The sequence below is a fragment of the Podarcis melisellensis genome (assembly GCF_964234715.1).
Source record: "Podarcis melisellensis genome assembly, chromosome: 7".
Taxonomy (NCBI): Eukaryota; Metazoa; Chordata; class Lepidosauria; order Squamata; family Lacertidae; genus Podarcis; species Podarcis melisellensis.
In genome coordinates, this window is record NC_138539.1 from 48,514,837 (window position 1) to 48,535,239 (window position 20,403).

The 20,403-nt window shown below is 43.0% G+C and overlaps 1 protein-coding gene and 1 long non-coding RNA gene across 2 annotated transcripts in view; one reads left to right on the forward strand and one right to left on the reverse strand.

Moving 5' to 3' along the window:
* Nucleotides 1-5,285, reverse strand: part of APCDD1 (APC down-regulated 1) — a 38,163-nt gene extending 32,878 nt beyond the window's left edge. Inside the window, exon 1 of the mRNA XM_081918108.1 lies at nucleotides 4,371-5,285. Within this exon, the coding sequence (XP_081774234.1) occupies nucleotides 4,371-4,428 (58 nt within the window). The 5' untranslated portion in view covers nucleotides 4,429-5,285. The remainder of the gene's footprint in view (nucleotides 1-4,370) is intronic.
* A 243-nt stretch (nucleotides 5,286-5,528) lies between these two features.
* Nucleotides 5,529-20,403, forward strand: part of LOC309373702 — a 151,140-nt gene continuing 136,265 nt past the window's right edge. The window contains exon 1 of the long non-coding RNA XR_014170134.1: nucleotides 5,529-6,632. This is a non-coding gene — a long non-coding RNA (uncharacterized lncRNA). The remainder of the gene's footprint in view (nucleotides 6,633-20,403) is intronic.

Here is a 20,403-nt window from a genome sequence, read left to right on the forward strand (position 1 = left end):
CTTGAATTGCATTTTACTTTTATATTTCCATTTGATAAGCAACCAAACTTGACTTCAAAAAGGTGTGTTAGAATTTTATTGCCTATTTATGTAAACACATTTAATATACTTCTGGATTGCCAGATGCTGTCCAGCTGGCTGAGATACAGCTATGTGATATTTTGGCAGCATTTCTTTTCAGTTATTGTTTGGCTAGCTGCTGATGAATGTTAAGGGGTGGTTAAGGGGTTGGTGTGGTTAAACTGAGTAAGAGTCAATACACAACAGTGTGGCCCAAAAGGCCAATTCCATTTCAGCTTGTTTTAGCAGAAGCAATATATCAAATAGTGGAAAATAATATTAGCGTTATGCATCAGTGATATATTAAATCTGTCTGGGACATTCTATTCAGTTTTTGAGCACTGGTTTTCATGGATGCTGATGAAATGTAAAGGGGTGGGAAACCTGTGGCCTTCCAGATGTTACTGGACATCAAATCCCACAAGCTCCAGCCAGCATGGTCAACAAACAGGTATGGTGGGAGATGTGATCCAGCAACACCTGGAGGTTCCCTACCCTGCCATCAAGGATTCAGAAGAGAACAGAGGAAGATATATACAAAAGAAGTCATAAAAGGAAAGGGCAATGGGGTACATGCTTAGAACTGAGATAAGACTATCTATATAGGTCTATCTAAGCCACTAACCTATTTTAATGGCAGCCAGCTTAATGCTATCAAAAATCCCACATGCAGAGTAGAAGAGCAATAACTCTTCCTGGTGTTTTTGCTGGCAAGCAGCTGTTATTCAAAGCTGAATTGCCTTTGGGCACAAACGTTCCATGTAGCAAGGTGGCTAACGCCCATTGATAGACCTACCTTCCTTGAATTAATCTAATCGTCTTGAAAGCCATTTAAGCCGGTGGCCATCACTACATCCCATGGCAGTGAATTCCAAAAGCTAATTTATACATCATGTGAAGTACTATCTCTTCACTATTACTATTTATTCTCTTCCTGAATAAATTTTACTGGGTAGCCACAAGTTCTAGAATTACACAGGAAAATTTAAAAAGTTGTGCTTGCTTAATTTATAGCCCATCTATCCAACAAAGTCTGTAGTAGTCGTAATATCAAAAAAACAACAACCCCAGTATAAAGTATTACACAAATCTGTACCACAATCATAATCGTTGCTGAATCCTACAGATTCTTATTCATGAACAAGTTCCTGATAGGAACATTTTCATTAAGCATGTTTAGGAGTTAAGATGCACTGAAAAAAGCTACAAGTCCAAGTATTGCATCCAACTGTCTATCCATATGGTTTTTCCACATCAGCTCTCCATCCCTGTATTGTTAATCAGTGACTATGGCCTGAACAAGTTAATTTTCTCTCTTCTCCTTTTTCTTTTTAATGTTCCCATCTGATGACACTAGTGTGTGTGTGCATGCAGACAAGGCTCCCCATTTCAACTTCTCTTGGCAGCGGCTTGTTTGATCTGACTATTGGCCTTGATTTGTTTCACATTTCAGCCAAAGTTTAAAACAGCTGGGTAATTCCAAGCAGATGAGCCTGAGAGTCTAACCCTATAATTATACCTTCTCTCCTTACTTAGCCTCTAACTTCAAACCTTCCGTTTTGATTTCTAGACGCCCAGATCACAGAATTTTAAAGTGCACCTTGGCGTCCATGCAGGTCTGTCTCAACCAGACATATTTATACAGTCTATATATTTTGTAGTTTGAGTTGAAGGGGGAGGAATAAAAAACCCTTTGATGAGCAACTCTTCTGTCTATAAAAGCAAGAGATACACAGAATGCTCATGATCTTTATTATTTACTATGTGGCATTTATGTACTTTGCGTTGTCCGAATAAAGGGGAAGATGTAATTCCTGTGTTCCAAAAACTATAGCAATGACCATTTGGGATTTTAGACATCAATAGTGCATAAAATTAGGCATGTAACTTAGTAAGGTATCTAAATAATGCAGAGTTTGCTTTTCAGATATGCTTACTCTCCACAGCTGCCACTGATGATTGCTCAGCATGTTTGAAAATTCAGCAATGGAGTTCAGTGCTGGGGTCATATCTGCCTAAACGTCACTTCATCTCCTACTGGATGGTTATCCAGCAGTGAAGAGTAAGTCTCCCAATAAACATTTTTGAAGTGTTCAAATACCGCTTAGAAGGAAATGCTACATACTTTATAGTAGCTCTGGACTAGGTATTATTAAAACTTGAATATTGTGTCTATGGAAGAACACGTTTTTCTAGGAAAGAGCATGGTTCCTACAAAAGGAAGTCTTGCCTCATCAGTGTTTTATAATTCATTGGATGTGGGGGCTGTCAACAAACATGGATCAGGGTAATCTGGAAGATATTATATACTTGAGCTTTCAACAAAATCTTTACCAGAATCTCTTGAGTAAACTTAGAAGTCCTGGGATAAGGGGGGGGGGGCTATCCTCTTACAGATCAGTAACTGGCTGAAGAACAAAAAGCAGAGGGTAGCAATAAATGAACAATTTTCAAAATGGAGGGAACTAAGAAGTACCCCAATGCCAAAGATCTATATTGGGACTGTTTCATTATGATCAGGGAGGAATATGCTTCAAGTTTTCTAAGTTTGCAAATGATGTCAAATTATTCAGATTGTGGAAATGCAAAGGCAGATTACTAAGGAGCTCTCCACATATTGGATTAGGGCAGCAAAATGGCAAACAGGTGGTTTCAACAGAGTAAGTGTAGAGTGGTGCACGCTTAACTTCAACCCAACTATATATACCTTATATGATTTGAAACATTGTGATTATGCAAGATATGATGTGGTTGTAGTAGTTAGTTCAATGAAAGCATCAACAAATTCCGCATCAGCGGACGAAAGGCAGAATTATTAGGAAAGGACAGAAAGCAAGACTGCCAGTGTCATAAATAACCTTATATAATTGTATGTTGTTGCATTTAAAATCTATTATACAACTCTAGTCTTGTATATGATACAAAAATATACAGATTTACGCAGAAGTGGGCCAGGTGCATAAAAGGGTAAGCAAATGATCAAGGGTGTTGAGAGACCTTCTGTATGAGGCGTTGGGGCTTTTCAGTTTAGATAACAAGGCAACTAAAAATGAGCATAAAAGAGTTTTAAGATAATGGACACTGTGAGGAAATCAGAAAGAGTTTTTTCCTTCTTCCTCTCACAATACTAGAACGCAGGGTCAGCTGATGAAATTAATTCACAGCAAATTCAGGACACACCAAGGAAAATACTTCCTCATAATAAACTTAAGGAACTCATTGCCATAAGATGTGATGGTGACCAGTTGGCTTAGCCTGCTTTAAAAGAGAATGAAACAGATTAAGGGAGCGTATGTCTATAAATGGCTAAGGGGACCTTGCATGTTAAGAAATAACTCCTGAAAAGCTGTTGCTGGGCAGAAGTTATTGCTCTCTACCTTTCTTGTGGACTTTCCAGCTGACTACTGTTGGAAACAAGATGCTAGATGAGATGGTCCCTTGGTCTGAATACGCTAGTATCCGAGTAGTGTAACTGAAGTCAATGAAATAAAGAGATTGGGCCTGTGGCCTGAAACTCTTTCCACGTGATCAAGCATGCAGAATCCAAGTTATGCTCTAAACATTTTGCCCATGGATACAATTAAGAAAACAGAGACAGAGGAAAAATCACGCCATATAGCCCCCAAATGGGACAAGCTAATAAAGATCAAATGTATCCTGTTCAAAGCTTTATAGGCAAAAACCTACCTTTTCACTACAGACGGCTTTTATAGTGTGTCTTTCAGAACCACCAAAAATCACCCAGCCGACTACAAGTAATATACAATACATTTCTACATGTGGAAGGGGCACTTTCTGACTCTAGAAAACACACCACACAATTTTTGCCTATTCCAACTAGTTAGCTTTTCTGGAGAACCGAGAGCTCTTGCTTCCAAGCACTGATGTTTGTGGCAACATTTATATCTAAAACTAAAACAGGTAAAATACAGCTTTTCACTGCAGATAGCCCTTAGCCTAAAGTGACACGAGAAAGGGGAAACCATACATAAAGAATAATAATTATTATCCACAAGTGCAGCACTACCAGCGTGTGAGGCTGCTCATTACTACAATAAAATATTCAGGTTGCCACTTCGAAGAAAGATCCGCCTAAATAACAATAACAACTAATAAATTCATTATTTATATCCCACCCATCTGACTGGGTTTCCCCCAGCCACTCTGGGCAGCTTCCAGCAAAATATAAAAACAAAATAAAACGTCAAAAACTTCCCAAGTTTTTAAAGTTGCCTAAGAGAGTAAAAGCAATAAACATTTCTCGCAGATATAACAGAAACATTGCAAATGCGTTTATCTGCAGTACTCACCATGCAAGAGCAGGGCTAGGAACAGGTATCTCACCAGGCTGCAGCAGAGACAGGACATTTCCAGCTCTCCAGCGGCTTCCCCCGTCCAAGCCTCTCACTTTTCCTTCCGCCTCTTTCTTCCTTTTATCCTCCGGCGCTTTCTTCCTCTCCCTCAACACTTTCTTCTCCGGGAAGCTTTGTGCCTCCCTTGCAATGCCAATAATCCCCCGCCACACACGCACACAAAATCCTTGTGCGGGAAGAAGATGAAGGGGCGGGCTGGAGAGCCTCTTCTGGGCACCCACCTGGCGGAATCAGAATCCCCGCTCCCTCTTCGGGGCCAGCGGCACGAGCAGAAGGAGGAGGCAGCCAAGTCCCAGCTCCTCGCGCGGCGGCGGCTTCTGCCCGAGGCTGAACTCCACGCGCTCCCCCTCCTGCGCGGAGGGCTTTCAATACAAGGCGGTGCGCCCCATGCCGGGCGCCCCGAAGGACTCTGGGCGCGCGCAGAGAGTCGTCTGGGGCTCCTCAGGCGCCTTCCCTGCCCTCTGCAACCTCTCTGGTCGTCCCTGTTTCCCTACCGGCTTCTCCTCCGCGGCTTATTCTCCTCCTCACTGAGCTGCTGCTGCCGCTGCTGCAGAAACTCCCCTTCATATTTCCCCTTCCAGCGGGCAGAGGAGGAGGAGGAGGGGTCGGGGAGGGGCGCTGCTCGCCTCCGGATCCCGAAATCGGACACCCTCGACTTGAAAGGAGACTACAAAGGGCTGGGAGATATGCGGAGGGGGAGGATTGCGCCGTTCCCGCCCAGGGCGCGGTCCCCGCCTCTGCCCTTCCCCTCAGTCATGGGTACCAAGCGAGTCAGATGGCCCGGGCTGAGGGGGGAAATGTCGGGACTCATCAAAGAGCTTCATTTATCAGGCGCCTCAGCAGAGGCGGCCCGGGCAGATCAAAGACCGGGAAATCCCAAAGAGCGGCGGTTGTGTCAGTCGCTGTTGTCGGCTTCTTTTGGCAGGGAAGGAGCTGCTCCTAAGTGTGGAGAAGCCTGCCGTGCTCCACGCACACCAGAGATTTCCCACTCAGTCGGGTTGCACAGATGATTTGTGGTTTAAGGGGCTATTCCTTAAAGGGCGGGGCATCCTTATAAGGCCTCTTCACCTAAGGAAAACTCGTGCCTGTGTGCATGTGTGCTCCCCTCATAATGATGCATGCAGTACCTACCACAGCTAACCACAACCAATTAAGGATTTATTTGCTTTTATTTGTATAATACAAGCAGTGTTCATTCCAGCACAGGGTTGACTATAAGACACCAGCTATCCCCACCTGCTACGTTGGATACACTTCAGAATACAAACTGTTGGTTATTTCTGAAAATCTGTTTCTGGTAGTTTCATTAGGCAAGGACAGGGCAGCCCATGGGTGAGTAGAGGTTTTTTTAAAAAAGTGATGGACCCCTGGATGGTTAAGTTCAGTCAAAGGTGACTATGGGGTTGCTGCACTCATCTCACTTCAGGCTGAGGGAGCCAGTGTTTGTTCACAGGCAGCTTTCTGGGTCATGTGGCCAGCATGACTAAACCACTTCTGGCACAACTGAACACCGTGACGGAAGCCACAGTGCACGGAAACACTGTTTACCTTCCAGCCGCAGTGGTAACTATTTATCTACTTGCACTGGTGTTGCTTTCAAACTGCTAGGTTGGCAGAAGCTGGGACAGATCAACGGGAGCTCACCCCATCACCCCATCGAGGGGATTTGAACCGCCAACCTTCTGATCAGCAAGCCCAAGAGGGTCAGCAGTTTAGACCACAGCGCCACCCTCTCCCCTCAGCGCATCTCCGCAAGGTGAGGAATTTCCTGCTAGAGCAGTGGGCTGTGCTGGAACAGTGATGGGGAAGGGTGGTGGAGCAAAAGGAGTACGGACAGTAGTTGTAAACTAAACCTCAAACTCTGACTTGGCAGTGGATGGTACAGTGTACAGAACAATTTCTGCCACTCCCCAGAGGAGGAAGAGACATGTGTTTGTGGTAGGTGACTCTCTACTGAGCGGAACAGAGGCAGCAGTGTGTGGAGGTAACAATATGAAAAGGTTTCTTCAGCAATGTTTGAAGCAAGAAGAGGACAAGCAAGTAGTAAGCCCTCTTTGTGGAGAAGACAGAAATGCTACTGAGTGACAGAAGGAGGAACTGCTCAACACCTACTTTGCCTCTTGTCTCAACCCAAAAGGAAGCAGTGCCCAACTTGGTGATAGCAGAATAAGTGATGCAAGGTGGGAGCTACAACCCCAGGTAGGAAAACAGATAGTAAGGGAACACCTAGCTACTTTAAATTAATTCTAAACTCCAAGGCCTGCACCCAAGGGTAGTAAAGGAGCTTGCGGGTGTAATCTCAGAGTTTCTGACTATAATCTTAGAGAATTCATATACAGTGGTACCTCTGGTTACATACTTAATTTGTTCAGGAGGTCCGTTCTTAACCTGAAGACCACTTTAGCTAATGGGGCCTCCTGCTGCTGCTGTGCTGCTGCCACACAATTTCTGTTCTTATCCTGAAGCAAAGTTCTTAACTCAAGGTATTATTTCTGGGTTAGCGGAGTCTGTAACCTGAAGCGTATGTAACCTGAAATGTATGTAACCTGAGGTACCACTGTATATTTTATATATATATGGAAGTTTTCAGGAGAAAAATAAACTGGAAAAGGTGGAGAGAATTCAAAACAAAATAAAGTGCTTGAAACTGGTACAATACAATATGTGGGTTTATAGGTAGCATGATTATTCTAATGAGTATAAAATTATCAACAGGTCATTATGCTTTATATACGGTAAATACACTCTAAATATCATTATATTTGTCCATACACAACCTACAACTTAAAGCAATCCACTGGTATGTTGCAAGAGTAGTCATATCTTCTATCCATTGTTCAAAGGGGGCCAGGGTATTGATGTATCAATATCAGTCTTTTTGCAGGGGTAAGCGTGCAAACTGTCCATTTATGTTGACCCGCTATCAAACCACATATAGTTGGTATGTGGTGTAGGATAATATTATCATCTGGCAATTTTAAATCCCCAAGTAATATTTATACATGTAAATGCTGCAGACATTATGTATCTTGATTTTAGTGAGGCTTTTGACAAACTGCACCATTATATTCTTACAGAGAAGCTGGTAAAATTGGTCTGGACAAGGTAACTCTTAGGTGGATTTGTAGTTGGTTGACTGACTGAACTCAAAGGGTGCTTCCTTGCCATGCTGGAAAAAAGTGACAAGTGGGTTGCTGGGCGCATTGTTGTTCAGTGTCTTTATAAATGATTTGGATGAAGGAATTGATGGAGTGTCCATCAGATTTTCAGATGACACCAAACTGGGAGAGGTAGCTAATCTGCAGAAGACAAAATTGGAATTCAAGATGCCCTTAACAGATGGGAGAATTGGGGCCAAACTAAACAAAATTGAATTTCAATAGGAACAAACATAAGGTTCTAAAGTTAAGCAAGAAGAATCAATTATAAGATGGGGGACACCTGGTTTGTCAATAGTACATGTGAAAAGGATTGAGGGTATACTAAAAGCTTAACATGAGTGTGATGCAGCAGCAAGAAAAAGCTAAGGGTACTGGGAGATTACATATGCTAAAGCTATTTTTGGTCATCTGCATACTATTCCTTGCTTTTTCCTGTAGGAGTAATTGCAGTCGTTAACAGTCGTCAACAGGTTTACCATACCCATTTAGTCAATCACCCATCTCTTACTACCCTTCTGAGAAAAACCCCACCCCACCCTCCCACTATATATAAGGGTCTGGTGACATCTTTTTCAGTGTATCTGAAGAAGTGTGCATGCACATGAAAGCTTATAACCAGAACAAACTTAGTTGGTCTCTAAGGTGCTACTGGACTATTTTTATTTATTTATTTTATTTATTTCGACTGCATCAGATCAACACAGCTACCTACCTGAATTTATCTCCCCAGTACTTAGCCATGTAGAATAGATAACAAACAGGTTCCACAGTCTAGAGAAAAATTCCTACAGAAATATGAAGCAGTGGAATACAACGTGAGTGAAAGCCTCTGCCACCACCAGTCCAAACTGCTGACCACTTTGAAGTTCAGCACTGCATTCTTTGTTTCACCCAGCATAGAATTGTATCTTAGAGTTCAAGACACATTCAGTCTGGAAACTTAATGTATAGACTTGGGAACAAATAACCATTAAATTTAATAAAAGTCTCACTAAGGAATCTTTTTAATTAAAACCAAATGACCAAATGACATAACTGTGCAAAACAAAACTAAGCAGATGAATCAACAGCCTAAATCTGTTTCATCCCACAAAGACACAAGCAGCCTGGTCCACAAGCAAGTTGGACTACTTGGATTTAGTTGAACTAAACTGGTGCTTGTCGATCAGAAGGTCGGTGGTTCGAATCCTTGCGGCGGGGTGAGCTCCCGTTTGCTTGGTCCCTGCTCCTGCCAACCTAGCAGTTTGAAAGCACATCAAAGTGCAAGTAGATAAATAGGTACCACTCTGGCGGGAAGGTAAATGGTGTTTCTGTGCGCTGCTTTGGTTTGCCAGAAGTGGCTTAGTCATGCTGGCCACATGACCCGGAAGCTGTACGCCGGCTCCCTTGGCCAATAAAGCAAGATGAGCACCACAACCCCAGAGTTGGTCACGACTGGACCTAATGGTCAGGGGTCCCTTTACCTATACCTTTAATTTAAATCCAGATATTCTGAACTTCAATGTGACTCTTGTCTTAAATCTGAGTAGTTCACTTTACAGTACTGCTTCATGGATCCCTGTCACTCATTCTTGGGGAACTATGTCACGCAAAATTGGAATTACCAATAGCTCATTGTATTGTCATGTGTAGAAAGGAAAACAATGACTTTATTACTGCTGTGGCCAGCTGTGTAAATGAGGCTCTGTTTGTGATTTCCTATCAGTGCCATTTCAAATGTGGTAATGCAATCACAACCCAATGAATGAGCTTAAACTTTATATAACATTCCAAAACCAACACAGACTATGCCTTGCCTTTTATATTCTTTGTTTTTTTATCTTAAGGATATATAACTTTGCTGACTGATATATAGTAGATTTGAAATCTTCACATGATAGTCCCATATGATTATTACGGTACTTTCTTATGAGAAATTGGGGAGGCAGGGAGTGCAACGAACCTCCCTAGATATTAACTGTTAGCTTTTACACCAATGGCCATAATGATTGGGAAGAGAAAATCACAGCTATAATTTCTAGTTTAAACGGGGGCAAAATATATAAAAACCTAGCTATAAAAGGGAGTTATAGAAAGTACAAAGTATCTGTGGTGTGTCATTAGTTAATAAGAATTCAGATAAGGAAATAAGGATGATAGCTATAGTAATAATAATTAATAATTATACCCTGCCTATCTGATTGGGTTGCCCCAGCCACTTTGGGTGGCTTTCAACAGAAATAAAAAATATAATGAAACATCAAACATTGAAAACTTCCTGACTGAGGGTTGCTGTATAAAATATTTATAAAGCAGTTAGCAAACTTTTGAGTTCCCAATAACTTTTCTTGTTGGAAGAATTTCTATACCTCATGTATTAAACAAAAAAGTAGAGGAAAGGGAACAAATCTGGGCATAATAGAATCATCTCATAACTTTGTGATATTACTTGGCTTTCTCTGATAAATATACACAGTTATGTAGAGAGATGCAAAGGAAAAAAATAGTTTATACTGACTTAATTTATTAATTAAAATAATTAAATTAATTAAATCTCTCACAGAGGAACCTAGACCCCATGTGACTCATACATCTTCTTGGCTGGGTTATTCAACTTGCTGCTATTCTTTCCTTCACTATACGTGTCCTGATTGAATTTTGCTTTGTACCTGGTAACTGATACCCATTAGTGTTTCATGTTATTCTTGATAAAAATTATGTTATAAAAAGTCATGATATTTTAGCGGGTCTTAATAAGCAAATTACCCTTCTGGGTTTGGGGCAATTTTTTTCTAGTGGGCTAATATGGCTACTTTTAGGAATACTTTGTTATTTCATCTGCCTATTCTTGATATACTGTTTTGTGGGCATCTCAACCCTAATGCATCAAATCTACACAAACATATAATAAATTTAAATATCTTTTGTGACTTTGTCTAAATGCATGTAAAATAAGTTTTTTGTGATATATTATTCTCCTGGATATATTGATAAAAACACATTTAACTTTGTACAAGAGGTCAAAAGTATAAGAAATAGCTTCAGTTGTTGTAATGTATGGCAATACAGAATAATCAACTGGCCACAGTCAATCCTTAGAGGGCAAGTACAGTGCACTGCATTGTGTGGGTTTTCTTGTATGTGAGACACTTTATTCTGAAGTTGAAAAGAGTTCAAGAACAAACATCACATACAGGCTCTCAAAGGAATGTTAGCATATTTTCTCTGTCAGATAATTTTTTCAAAAGGAGAGAAAATTATAGCGTTCTGTGTGTGTGGCTTACTATTAGCAGATAAATGAGTGATCAGAAAGCTATCATGTTACAAAAAGTGTCTACTGCAGCCCATTGTACTGTTATTTAACATTTCCCACAATTCAGTAGACATAGAACTATTCCACGTGAAACAAAAAGCAAAATTAACACGTTGTTTCTCTTATACTAAAGTGGACCAATGTGTCTCTCCATATTTTTACTTGTTCTTTAAAGTGCTTTTGTTGTTGTTGTTACTGTGACATTTCTAGGCCAGAAATCTCTGCTACAAGCAGCTCCCAAAGTGGCATGCAAAATAAAACATCTCTATAAACCAGTCCAAATAAAACAGCCATAATTAAAACATATGACATAACAACAAAACACAGCCCAGCAGCAAAATGAAATTGCTAAATATGCTTGGAATATATCATTTTATGATTACATCAGCCTGCCAGGAACATCTTCTATGCTGTCACTAATGTTCTGTGAAACATAGCTGAGCCTTCCCAACAGACATAAGTCCATTAGGATAAGGATGTAGAAGGAAGTGTTCTCTCAGGTATTTAGCACATCACATTTGGTCTGAAGCTAATAGGTAACCAGTGCAAATGAATCAGAATAAGAGTATTAAGTTCTCTGCAAAGTGACCTCATTTTCAAAGGCAGCCCCCCCAACATTCCAATAAGCTATAACCCTAAAACAAGAAGTATTTGGAAATGGGAGAGTATATTTTAAGGTCAGCAAGCTTGCAGTAGTTTAAGGTCTTGGAGTGTGAAACACAACCTTGTTTCATTTAAAACCATGGAGAGACCTGATCTGAATAGAGACACTGGATTCTTATCTCATTATACATGATAAAGCTAGTTTTGGCCATCTCATCCCTTGCTTTTTCCTGTAAGACCAATTGCAGTCATTAACAGTCCTCAACAGGTTTACCACACCCATTCCCACCTCCCCTCTGAGTAATACCCTTCCCCACCGTCTCACTATATACAAAGGTCTGGTGACTTCTGTTTCAGTGTATCTGAAGAAGTGTGTATGCACACAAAAGCTCATACCAAGAACAAACTTGGTCTCTAAGGTGCTACTGGACAAATATATATATCAATATATCTATATATATATGGGGAGCCAAGACTCAGCAAACTCCAAGCACTACTGAGTTAGGAGATTATGACCTGGTTTGTATGACGTGGTAAGACAAAATGAGATTGCCCAAATGTACACACTTCAAGAGAGCACCTTGCAGCTGCGCTAAGACAAACTTTATATTAGCATGACATGACAGTAAAAAGGCCCAGGGAGGAGCAAAGTGGCTTTAATCTCTCCAGGAGGCACCACATTTGTGAGACCACACTGAACTATAGTCTGGCTTACAGTGCCATGTGAACCAGCCCAGGGTATGACCCATTGGCCTTGCAATAACCCCCAATGTTACTGCAATTAATCAGAACAGTAGCAGCATCTCCTGGCCATAGCTGCACTAGGTCATGGGAGAAATGGGGGTGCAGTGGGATTGCATTTCTTGATACAGAGCTACAGCAAATGCTCCAGTCAATTAAGCAATTCTGGCTATAACACAACTGTTGGGCAATACCCAAGCTTTGCCTAGTTTTGTCAGATATCAACTGCTTGCAACAGGCCAGAGCTCAGCTCAGTGCAGCAAGTTGGTGGATCATGTCCATCTATACAGTGGATCAAACCTGAGTTTTAAATGCAGCCTTTTGGATTGGGATACATAGTTGTCATGAAAATGACTGAAGTAGGTAAATAAAAATGAGATAAGATTTGCATGTTGGAGCCTGCATGGCATGCATGCCTCCAAATGTCCTGCCCCCTTTGAAGATAAGATCACTCTTGGCTGGACATCAGTGGTTAGCATGTACTGTATATAGTAAGGCTACAACTTACACACATTTAACTTGTGCACATTCAGCTTTATGTGCATGGCGAAATAAAAAATAGAAAGGAGGTGGGAAAGAAGGGAAAGAAGACATTGGGAATCCCACCCACTATTGCACCCAATATGTTATGACTATTCGCGATTTTGGCTTTAAGTGTGCAATCCCCAGAACGTAACCCCTGTGTAAGTTGCAGGCTTACTGTAGGATCAGTCTATGCTGGAGGTGAATTACATCTCTAGACTTTCTTTTTGAGCCACTCAGCAGAACTGATTCGCAGTAGCATAATACAGATGAAGGGAAATATTTCTTTCAGGTTGGCGCCCAAGCCTTTTTGTTGCATGAGGCAATACGTGAGATGCCACTCCCTGACACCAATTCCATGTACTGGCAGCTGACTGGGCTGGAAGTTGAAATTTGCTTCAACAAATTGCTACAGCATAGTGTCAATGGATCTTACTCCTCAGGGCACAATGCATAGGATTGCAGCCATGTTGATATTAAGTAGCTGGTACTATTGTGTACATTTGTGCTTATAATGGATCAACACAGTTGTCTGCATTTTTTATTTCTCTTTGGGTGTGTGGCTATGAACTCTCCTTACGGGCACAGCTATAGGCAGCATCAGTAAGTGGGGCAGGGGCAGCAATTACCTGATCTTTTGTCACTGGCATTGTTGTGGCTTACTGGGAGGGAGGGGGAGCTGCAAGAAGCAAATGCAGCAGTAGAGCCAATCTAGACCTCCTGTGAACAAGTTTGCACTGTGCTGACCTCACTGCTGCTTCACCTTCTCCCTCCCAGTAATCTGCAGCAACACTGGTTGTTTGTAAATCACCCTTGGATCTTTGGATGAAGGGTTGTATACAAATTTAATAAATAATAATAAACAACACTGCTGCCACACCTTGCAAACCCATACTGGCTCCTGGGGCTATTTACTGAATCCAGCAAAATACAGTGGTGCCCCGCAAGACGAATGCCTCGCAAGACGAAAAACCCGCAAGACGAAAGGGTTTTTCGGTTTTTGCGACGCTTCGCTAGACGATTTTCCCTATGGGCTTGCTTCGCAAGACGAAAGCCCATAGGGAAATCTCCGGGGACCTCTTTTAAATGCTGGCGGTGGGGAGCAAAGCCTTTCCCCCCCCTCTGGACTTCAGAAGAGGTCCAGGAAGGCCGGCGGGGGCGAAAGGCTTTGCTCCCCACCGCCAGCATTTTAAAAGCGGTCCGGGATAGCAGGGAAGCGCTTCCCGCTATCCCGGATGGCTTTTGAAGGCAGGCGGGGGAGCAAAGACTTTTGCCCCCCGCCAGCCTTCAGAAGAGGTCCAGGACCTCTTCCAAAGGCGGGCGGGGGGCAAAAGTCTTTGTCCCCCCTGCCTGCCTAACCGGGGGCTTTTAAATCGCCCCGGGACTGTCCGGGGCGATTTAAAAGCCCCCGGACGGCTTTTGAAGGCAGGCGGGGGGGAGCAAAGACTTTTGCCCCCCGCTAGCCTTCAGAAGAAGTCCTCTTCCGATTTAAAAGCCCCCGGACGGCTTTTGAAGGCAGGCGGGGGGGGGGGAGCAAAGACTTTTGCCCCCCGCCAGCCTTCAGAAGAGGTCCTCGGGGCAATTTAAAAGCCCCCGGTTAGGCAGGCAGGGGGGACAAAGACTTTTGCCCCCCACCCGCCTTTTAAATGCTGGCGGTGGGGAGCAAAGCCTTTCCCCCCCTCCGGACTTCAGAAGAGGTCCAGGAAGGCCGGCGGGGGCGAAAGGCTTTGCTCCCCACCGCCAGCATTTTAAAAGCGGTCCGGGATAGCAGGGAAGCGCTTCCCGCTATCCCGGACGGCTTTTGAAGGCAGGCGGGGGGGAGCAAAGACTTTGCTCCCCCCCGCCTGCCTTCAAAAGCCGTCCGGGGGCTTTTAAATCGCCCCGGACAGTCCCGGGGCGATTTAAAAGCCCCCGGTTAGGCAGGCAGGGGGGACAAAGACTTTTGCCCCCCGCCCGCCTTCAGAAGAGGTCCTGGACCTCTTCCGAAGGCGGGCGGGGACAAAAGTCTTTGTCCCCCCTGCCTGCCTTCCCGGGAGAGTGGGAAGGCAGCGCTGCCTTTTCCGCTCTCCCGGAAAGGCAGGCAGGGGGGAGCAAAGACTTTGGCCCCCCGCCGGGGGCAAAAGTCTTTGCTCCCCCCCGCCTGCCTTCAAAAGCCGTCCGGGGGCTTTTAAATCGCCCCGGACAGTCCCGGGGCGATTTAAAAGCCCCCGGTTAGGCAGGCAGGGGGGACAAAGACTTTTGCCCCCCGCCCGCCTTCGGAAGAGGTCCTGGACCTCTTCCGAAGGCGGGCGGGGGACAAAAGTCTTTGTCCCCCCTGCCTGCCTTTCCGGGAGAGCGGGAAGGCAGCGCTGCCTTTTCCGCTCTCTCGGTAAGGCAGGCAGGGGGGAGCAAAGACTTTTGCCCCCCGCCAGCCTTCAGAAGAGGTCGGGGGACAGACTGTCCCCGGACCTGGTCTGAAGGCGGTTTCCATAGGAACGCATTAATTGATTTTTAATGCATTCCTATGGGAAACCGTGCTTCGCAAGACGAAAAACTCGCAAGACGAAAAGACTTGCGGAACGAATTAATTTCGTCTTGCGAGACACCATTGTATAGAAGACAGTTACTAAATACTTAAAGCTAAATTGCTTCCCAGTCATGCATATACACTACTTTAATCTTATTATCCATTGCTGTCTATTCAAAACTGTAGCTTGCATTTTTAATGCTAATTGTTTGGTCCAGATGTTTAAAAGTCCCTTTCCTGCCTCCCAAACTCAAGCATATATAAAAGGACAGTTTAAACAAAAGTTTGGTTTTTTTAGTTTCAGTTCTTCACATTTCCCATAAGCCCCAGCCAACATGGCTCAAGTTCAGGGATGATGGGAGTTGTAGTCGAGTTACATATGGAGGCCTATAGGATTCCATGTCCTGATCTATGGATACAGAATCTCTATGCTGTATGACATAAATTTTACTCTAGTCTCTCGTTCTTCCATCTTTCGCAACATTTTCTGGATTAAGTTGGAATATAACCCTGAATTTAATGGATCTTATTCTCCAATTAATCTGTATAAGACTGCAGCCTAAATTTAGCATTTTGAACTTGCTAGATAGAACAGACAAATGAAAAAGAAATAAACAGACAATTTAAAGTAAATAGAGTTAAGAAATGTTTCTTTTTGATACAGTAAAGGGACAGTTGTCGAAACATGTTAAGAATTAAAGGGCCCCGTCCCCCCGCAGGATTTATGCTAATAAGCATATATATATATATATATATATATATATATATATATATATATATGCACAGAAAAATATTTATCTGCTGATGTGTGACAGATGGTAAATTGTTTCAGCTGGAGAAAAACAATAACAAACTGGGTGTAATTTACAGTGCCATCTAAATTATATTTTCCTTTGCATGTTTTAGGAGAAGAGACAGTTAAACTATATACCGTTTCTGTGTTTCCTTCCCTCCCTCACCCCATATGTGTAAGAGCCAAATCCCTTTTATGCATAAACCATAGATTGTGTCACAAGATTAGACAGCAGGGTTTTTATGAAACTAAAACAAACCATCTGTTTTGAAAGACCCGTTCAGAAAGTTTTCTGGATTTAATGAACATTAGTTGCAGTCTCTCGACATTATTTTAATTCAAAGATGGTCTTATAGGAATTAGTAAAATGGAGAATTAAAGAAATGCATGTGGCGTGAATGAGTGCTTGTCTTAACTTGCCAAAATGAAGGTTGCCTAACACTTTTCTATGTAAACCCATTTTCAGTCTATTTCTGAAGTGTTTGGAACTGAAATGTCCATGACTGTTCCATATATAAACCCTCACATGTATGATGACATATTTGCTATAATAAATATTCTCAAGATGGTTGGTACCCTATGCATCAACCAGAGTGCATAGTTAATGTGAACACACCCTTGGCCACTCAGCAATTGGATTTGAACCATAAACAGCTATGGGGCTGGCAAGAAAAGAGGCGAAAAACACCCCTGCCTATACCCATACCATGCAGTTAAAACTTGGTTATGTCACATTAACAGCTATGGAGAATCTTGGGAGTTGTAGTTTGTTAAGGGTGCTAGGAATTGTAGATATGTGAGGTCAGTAACCTTAACAAACTGCAATTCCCAGGATTCGGGGGGACGGACGATGACAGGGACCATGACTTGTAAAGTGATAAGGAATGCTTTAAATGTATGGTGTGCATGTGAGAAAATTGGGGTTTCTAGCATGCATTGGGGCACAGCTGGGTCACCCATGAGGCAAAGTGAGGTAAACGCTTTGGGCAGCAGGATCCACAGGGGCAGCAGATCCAGTCTCCGAGGAATTCATCACCCACTGCTTGCTGCTGCTGTGGTTGGAGCGACAACTGTGGAACACTCCTCAGAGGCTGAATTTGCCACCTCCCCGATGCCCTAGAGGTGGGAGAAGACATTTAGTGCCTTCTATTTGCCAAGAGCCCCTTCATGGATCACTACCTTGTCGTGGCGAAGGGGCTTGAATAACTCAGAGAAGCTATGAGCTATGCTGTGGAGGGCCACCCAAGACAGACAGGTCATAGCTGAGAGTTTAGACTAAATGTGATGCACCTGGAGAAGGAACTGGCAAACCACTCCAGTATTTTGCCAAGAAAACTTCATGGACATAAAAAAGGAAAAGCTTTGAGAAGAAAGTGAGAGTTTCCAAGGCATGCTCTGGTTCATGGGGTCACGGAGAGTCGAAAACGACTAAGACAACCTAACAACAAAATTTACCAAGAGACCACTGTGCAATGTTGCCTCCATAGTGGTCTCTCGGTGAATAGGGGGCTCTGGTCTCCTACTTCAGGGGAGGAAATTGTGAGGAGTGCCCTCTGGGGTCTCCTGAGCTCTGCACTGGTCCAGCATGATTCAGAGTGGGCCCCACAACTGCCTTCGATTCACACTTCAGCCATTGGGTAAGGTTGATTTGATTCCCCCTCCTTGTTCCTGATGTAGATGTTTACTGACCCCCTTCTTCCCTGTTGGGGGGCACATGCCATTTTGTGGTTTGCCTCAGATGCCAAAATGTCTTGGGCTTGTCCTGCATTGAGTGGCGAGGGATTCCTTCAACCTACCTTCTGGGTAGTATTCGACCAAACACATGCACAAGTCAAATGACTTCCAGTTGCTCAATGGGGCTTTCCACCCTTCTCACCCTCACCGTGTCCCAAATCTGATCCAGAGGCATGGAAAAACCACCAGAACAGATTTAGGCTGCACATGGGTGGGGGGGAGGGGAGAATGGGGGAAAGTCCAGTTATCCAAGGAGAAGTTGTTCTGCTCATGCAAAGCACCACTGAGTGTTTTGTCGAATATAACCCTCTGTCCTGTAGATACCATACTGGTAGGGACCTTTATGTAAAGTTTTCCCCAAGATGCAGGGAAGCCTTTTGCTTTTCCTCTGTTTTTCAGCAGAAAAGAAGGGAAGGACTCCTTCTTTTAGCTATGTATTCTGGAACAGAAGAGCAGGCATGGGGAGGTTTGGGCTCTCTAGATGTTGTTAAACTACAAGTCGCATCCATGTTCCATGTTTGTGAGCAACACAATGTGCATGGCATAAAAGATTGCTGGTTATCTGACCAATAGGTTGCAATTAGTATTATTAACCTTTTGGTGCTATTTAACTCCTGTCTGCCCAGCTTAAGATATTAAATTCCTGCAATAATGCTGTGAAAGTGCTTACTTGAGCAGCCTTCCCTCCCTCCTGAAATAATACCAGTACTATTCCCTTAACACCTGTGGTATTTGATCCTGTAAATGAAACCTGGGGGTAAAGCTTGCAAAGTTGCAAATGTTGAGCAAAAAACCCCAAGCCATACAACCTTATCATAAAATAAATCCTTGTGCCCTTTTCTGCAAACAGCCCTACAACTGTTAGCTCAGGGTTGAAAATGTGCATTCCGAGACATAAATATCCTTCGGAGTGAAGCAGTGGTTTTCCACACTCCAGAATAACTTCATATGGCTCAGTAGAGGTATTCACATTTCACAATAAATACTAAGCTCACCGACTTGTAGATTTAGCACCAGGTTTTTGACACTTCTGGGGAAATCAGTGGGCCTTTGTGTATGTGTCAGGGACTCTAAGCATGCTCATGGGCACCCAGGGACATACATGTAGGCGTGCTCATATGGACATACAAGGAAGCCTACTACATCCCTCCAAAAGGTAATTAGTTTTTATTGTCTCATTATCTTCTGAGCAATATGTTGGGCCCTGGGGATGCCAGTGCTCATTTTATTCAACTTGAACCTCTGCACCTTAGTTTCCAGGAAACTCCTGCTTTCTGCTCTGCTACAGGGCAGACAGTGGATAGAAAGCATAAGGAGCGTAGTGGTACCCAGATGTCAGGTCACAACCTTCTTAGCCTTCATCTGGAAGGCAGGATAACTATGGCTTTACCATCACTCCAATGAAATGTTAGTTCTCTAGCTTCAAGGATTTTGCCCATCTCCGTGATTTTATTTATTGATTGCATTTATATCTTTTTCTCTAAGGAGCATAAATTGGCGTAAATGGTTCTCCTTCTCCTCAGCTAATCCCCACAACAACTCTGTGAGGTAGTTTAGGCTGAGTGACTAGCCCAAGATCACTCAGTGAACCTCATGGCCAAGCACGGCTATGACCCCTGGTCTCCCAGGTCCTAGTCTGACACTCTACCCATTACACGCCACTGGCTCTCAGATGATAGCAACACATTCAGACAAATTGTATAGTTCAGCTCTCCTGGAATTGTGCACCACTTCATCTAGATATGGGAATCATGTTGTATGCTGCCCTGCAAAAAACAAACAAAAGCAAAATAACTTCCTTGCTCATGTAAAACATCTCCTTGTCATACTAGTTTTTTTACAAGCATAGAAAGGTGTTTTGTTTTTAACATGAAAGGGTTGCAGCCCTTTGCATTCTTACTAGAGTAAGTTCCATGAACTCAACAGAATTTAGAAATAAGCTCAATGGAAATCCTTCAGGTAGGCATGAATGCAATTGAATTCTATGTACATATGCCCAGAATCGAGCTGCATTTATATCCACATGAAAAATGGCTTTGCACTTGCATTTACTATTTCAGCAGAATGGAGAGTTCTGGCAGCTCTTCCTGCTAGGCTTTGCCGCCTTCCCTAGCCAGGTGTCTTCCAGATGTTGTTGGGCTACGAATCTCATCACCTTCAGACAGCATGGCCAATGGCCAGAGATTATGGAAGTTGTATTCCAAAGTATCTGGAGGACTCCAGGTTGGGGAAGGCTGGCTCAGTCAGCTCCTTCAGACTCTGTCCTCCATTAAAAAAAAGTTGTTCCTTTGGCTTTTGGGACAAAACGATAACACTATTTTTAGGGGCAATCTACACATGCTGTGATTTGTTCTGAAATTTTTTCTTAGATAGGGTAGAAGGAGATTTCAGGGGATTTAAAATAGGATATGGATAAAAAGCACAAATATTTTTCTAAACTTTCTACTGTAAAATCTCCTCTCCATAAAGGAGAAGCCTAGTTGTCAAAAAATATTGCCAGTATTATTCTTGAAGTGAATGAGACTTGCCCAGGCAGAGAACTTTGAGGACTGGAGTCTGAATCATCAAAGTGAATGCAAGCTAGGCTTATTTTTCATATGTTTTGTATTGTGGTTAAA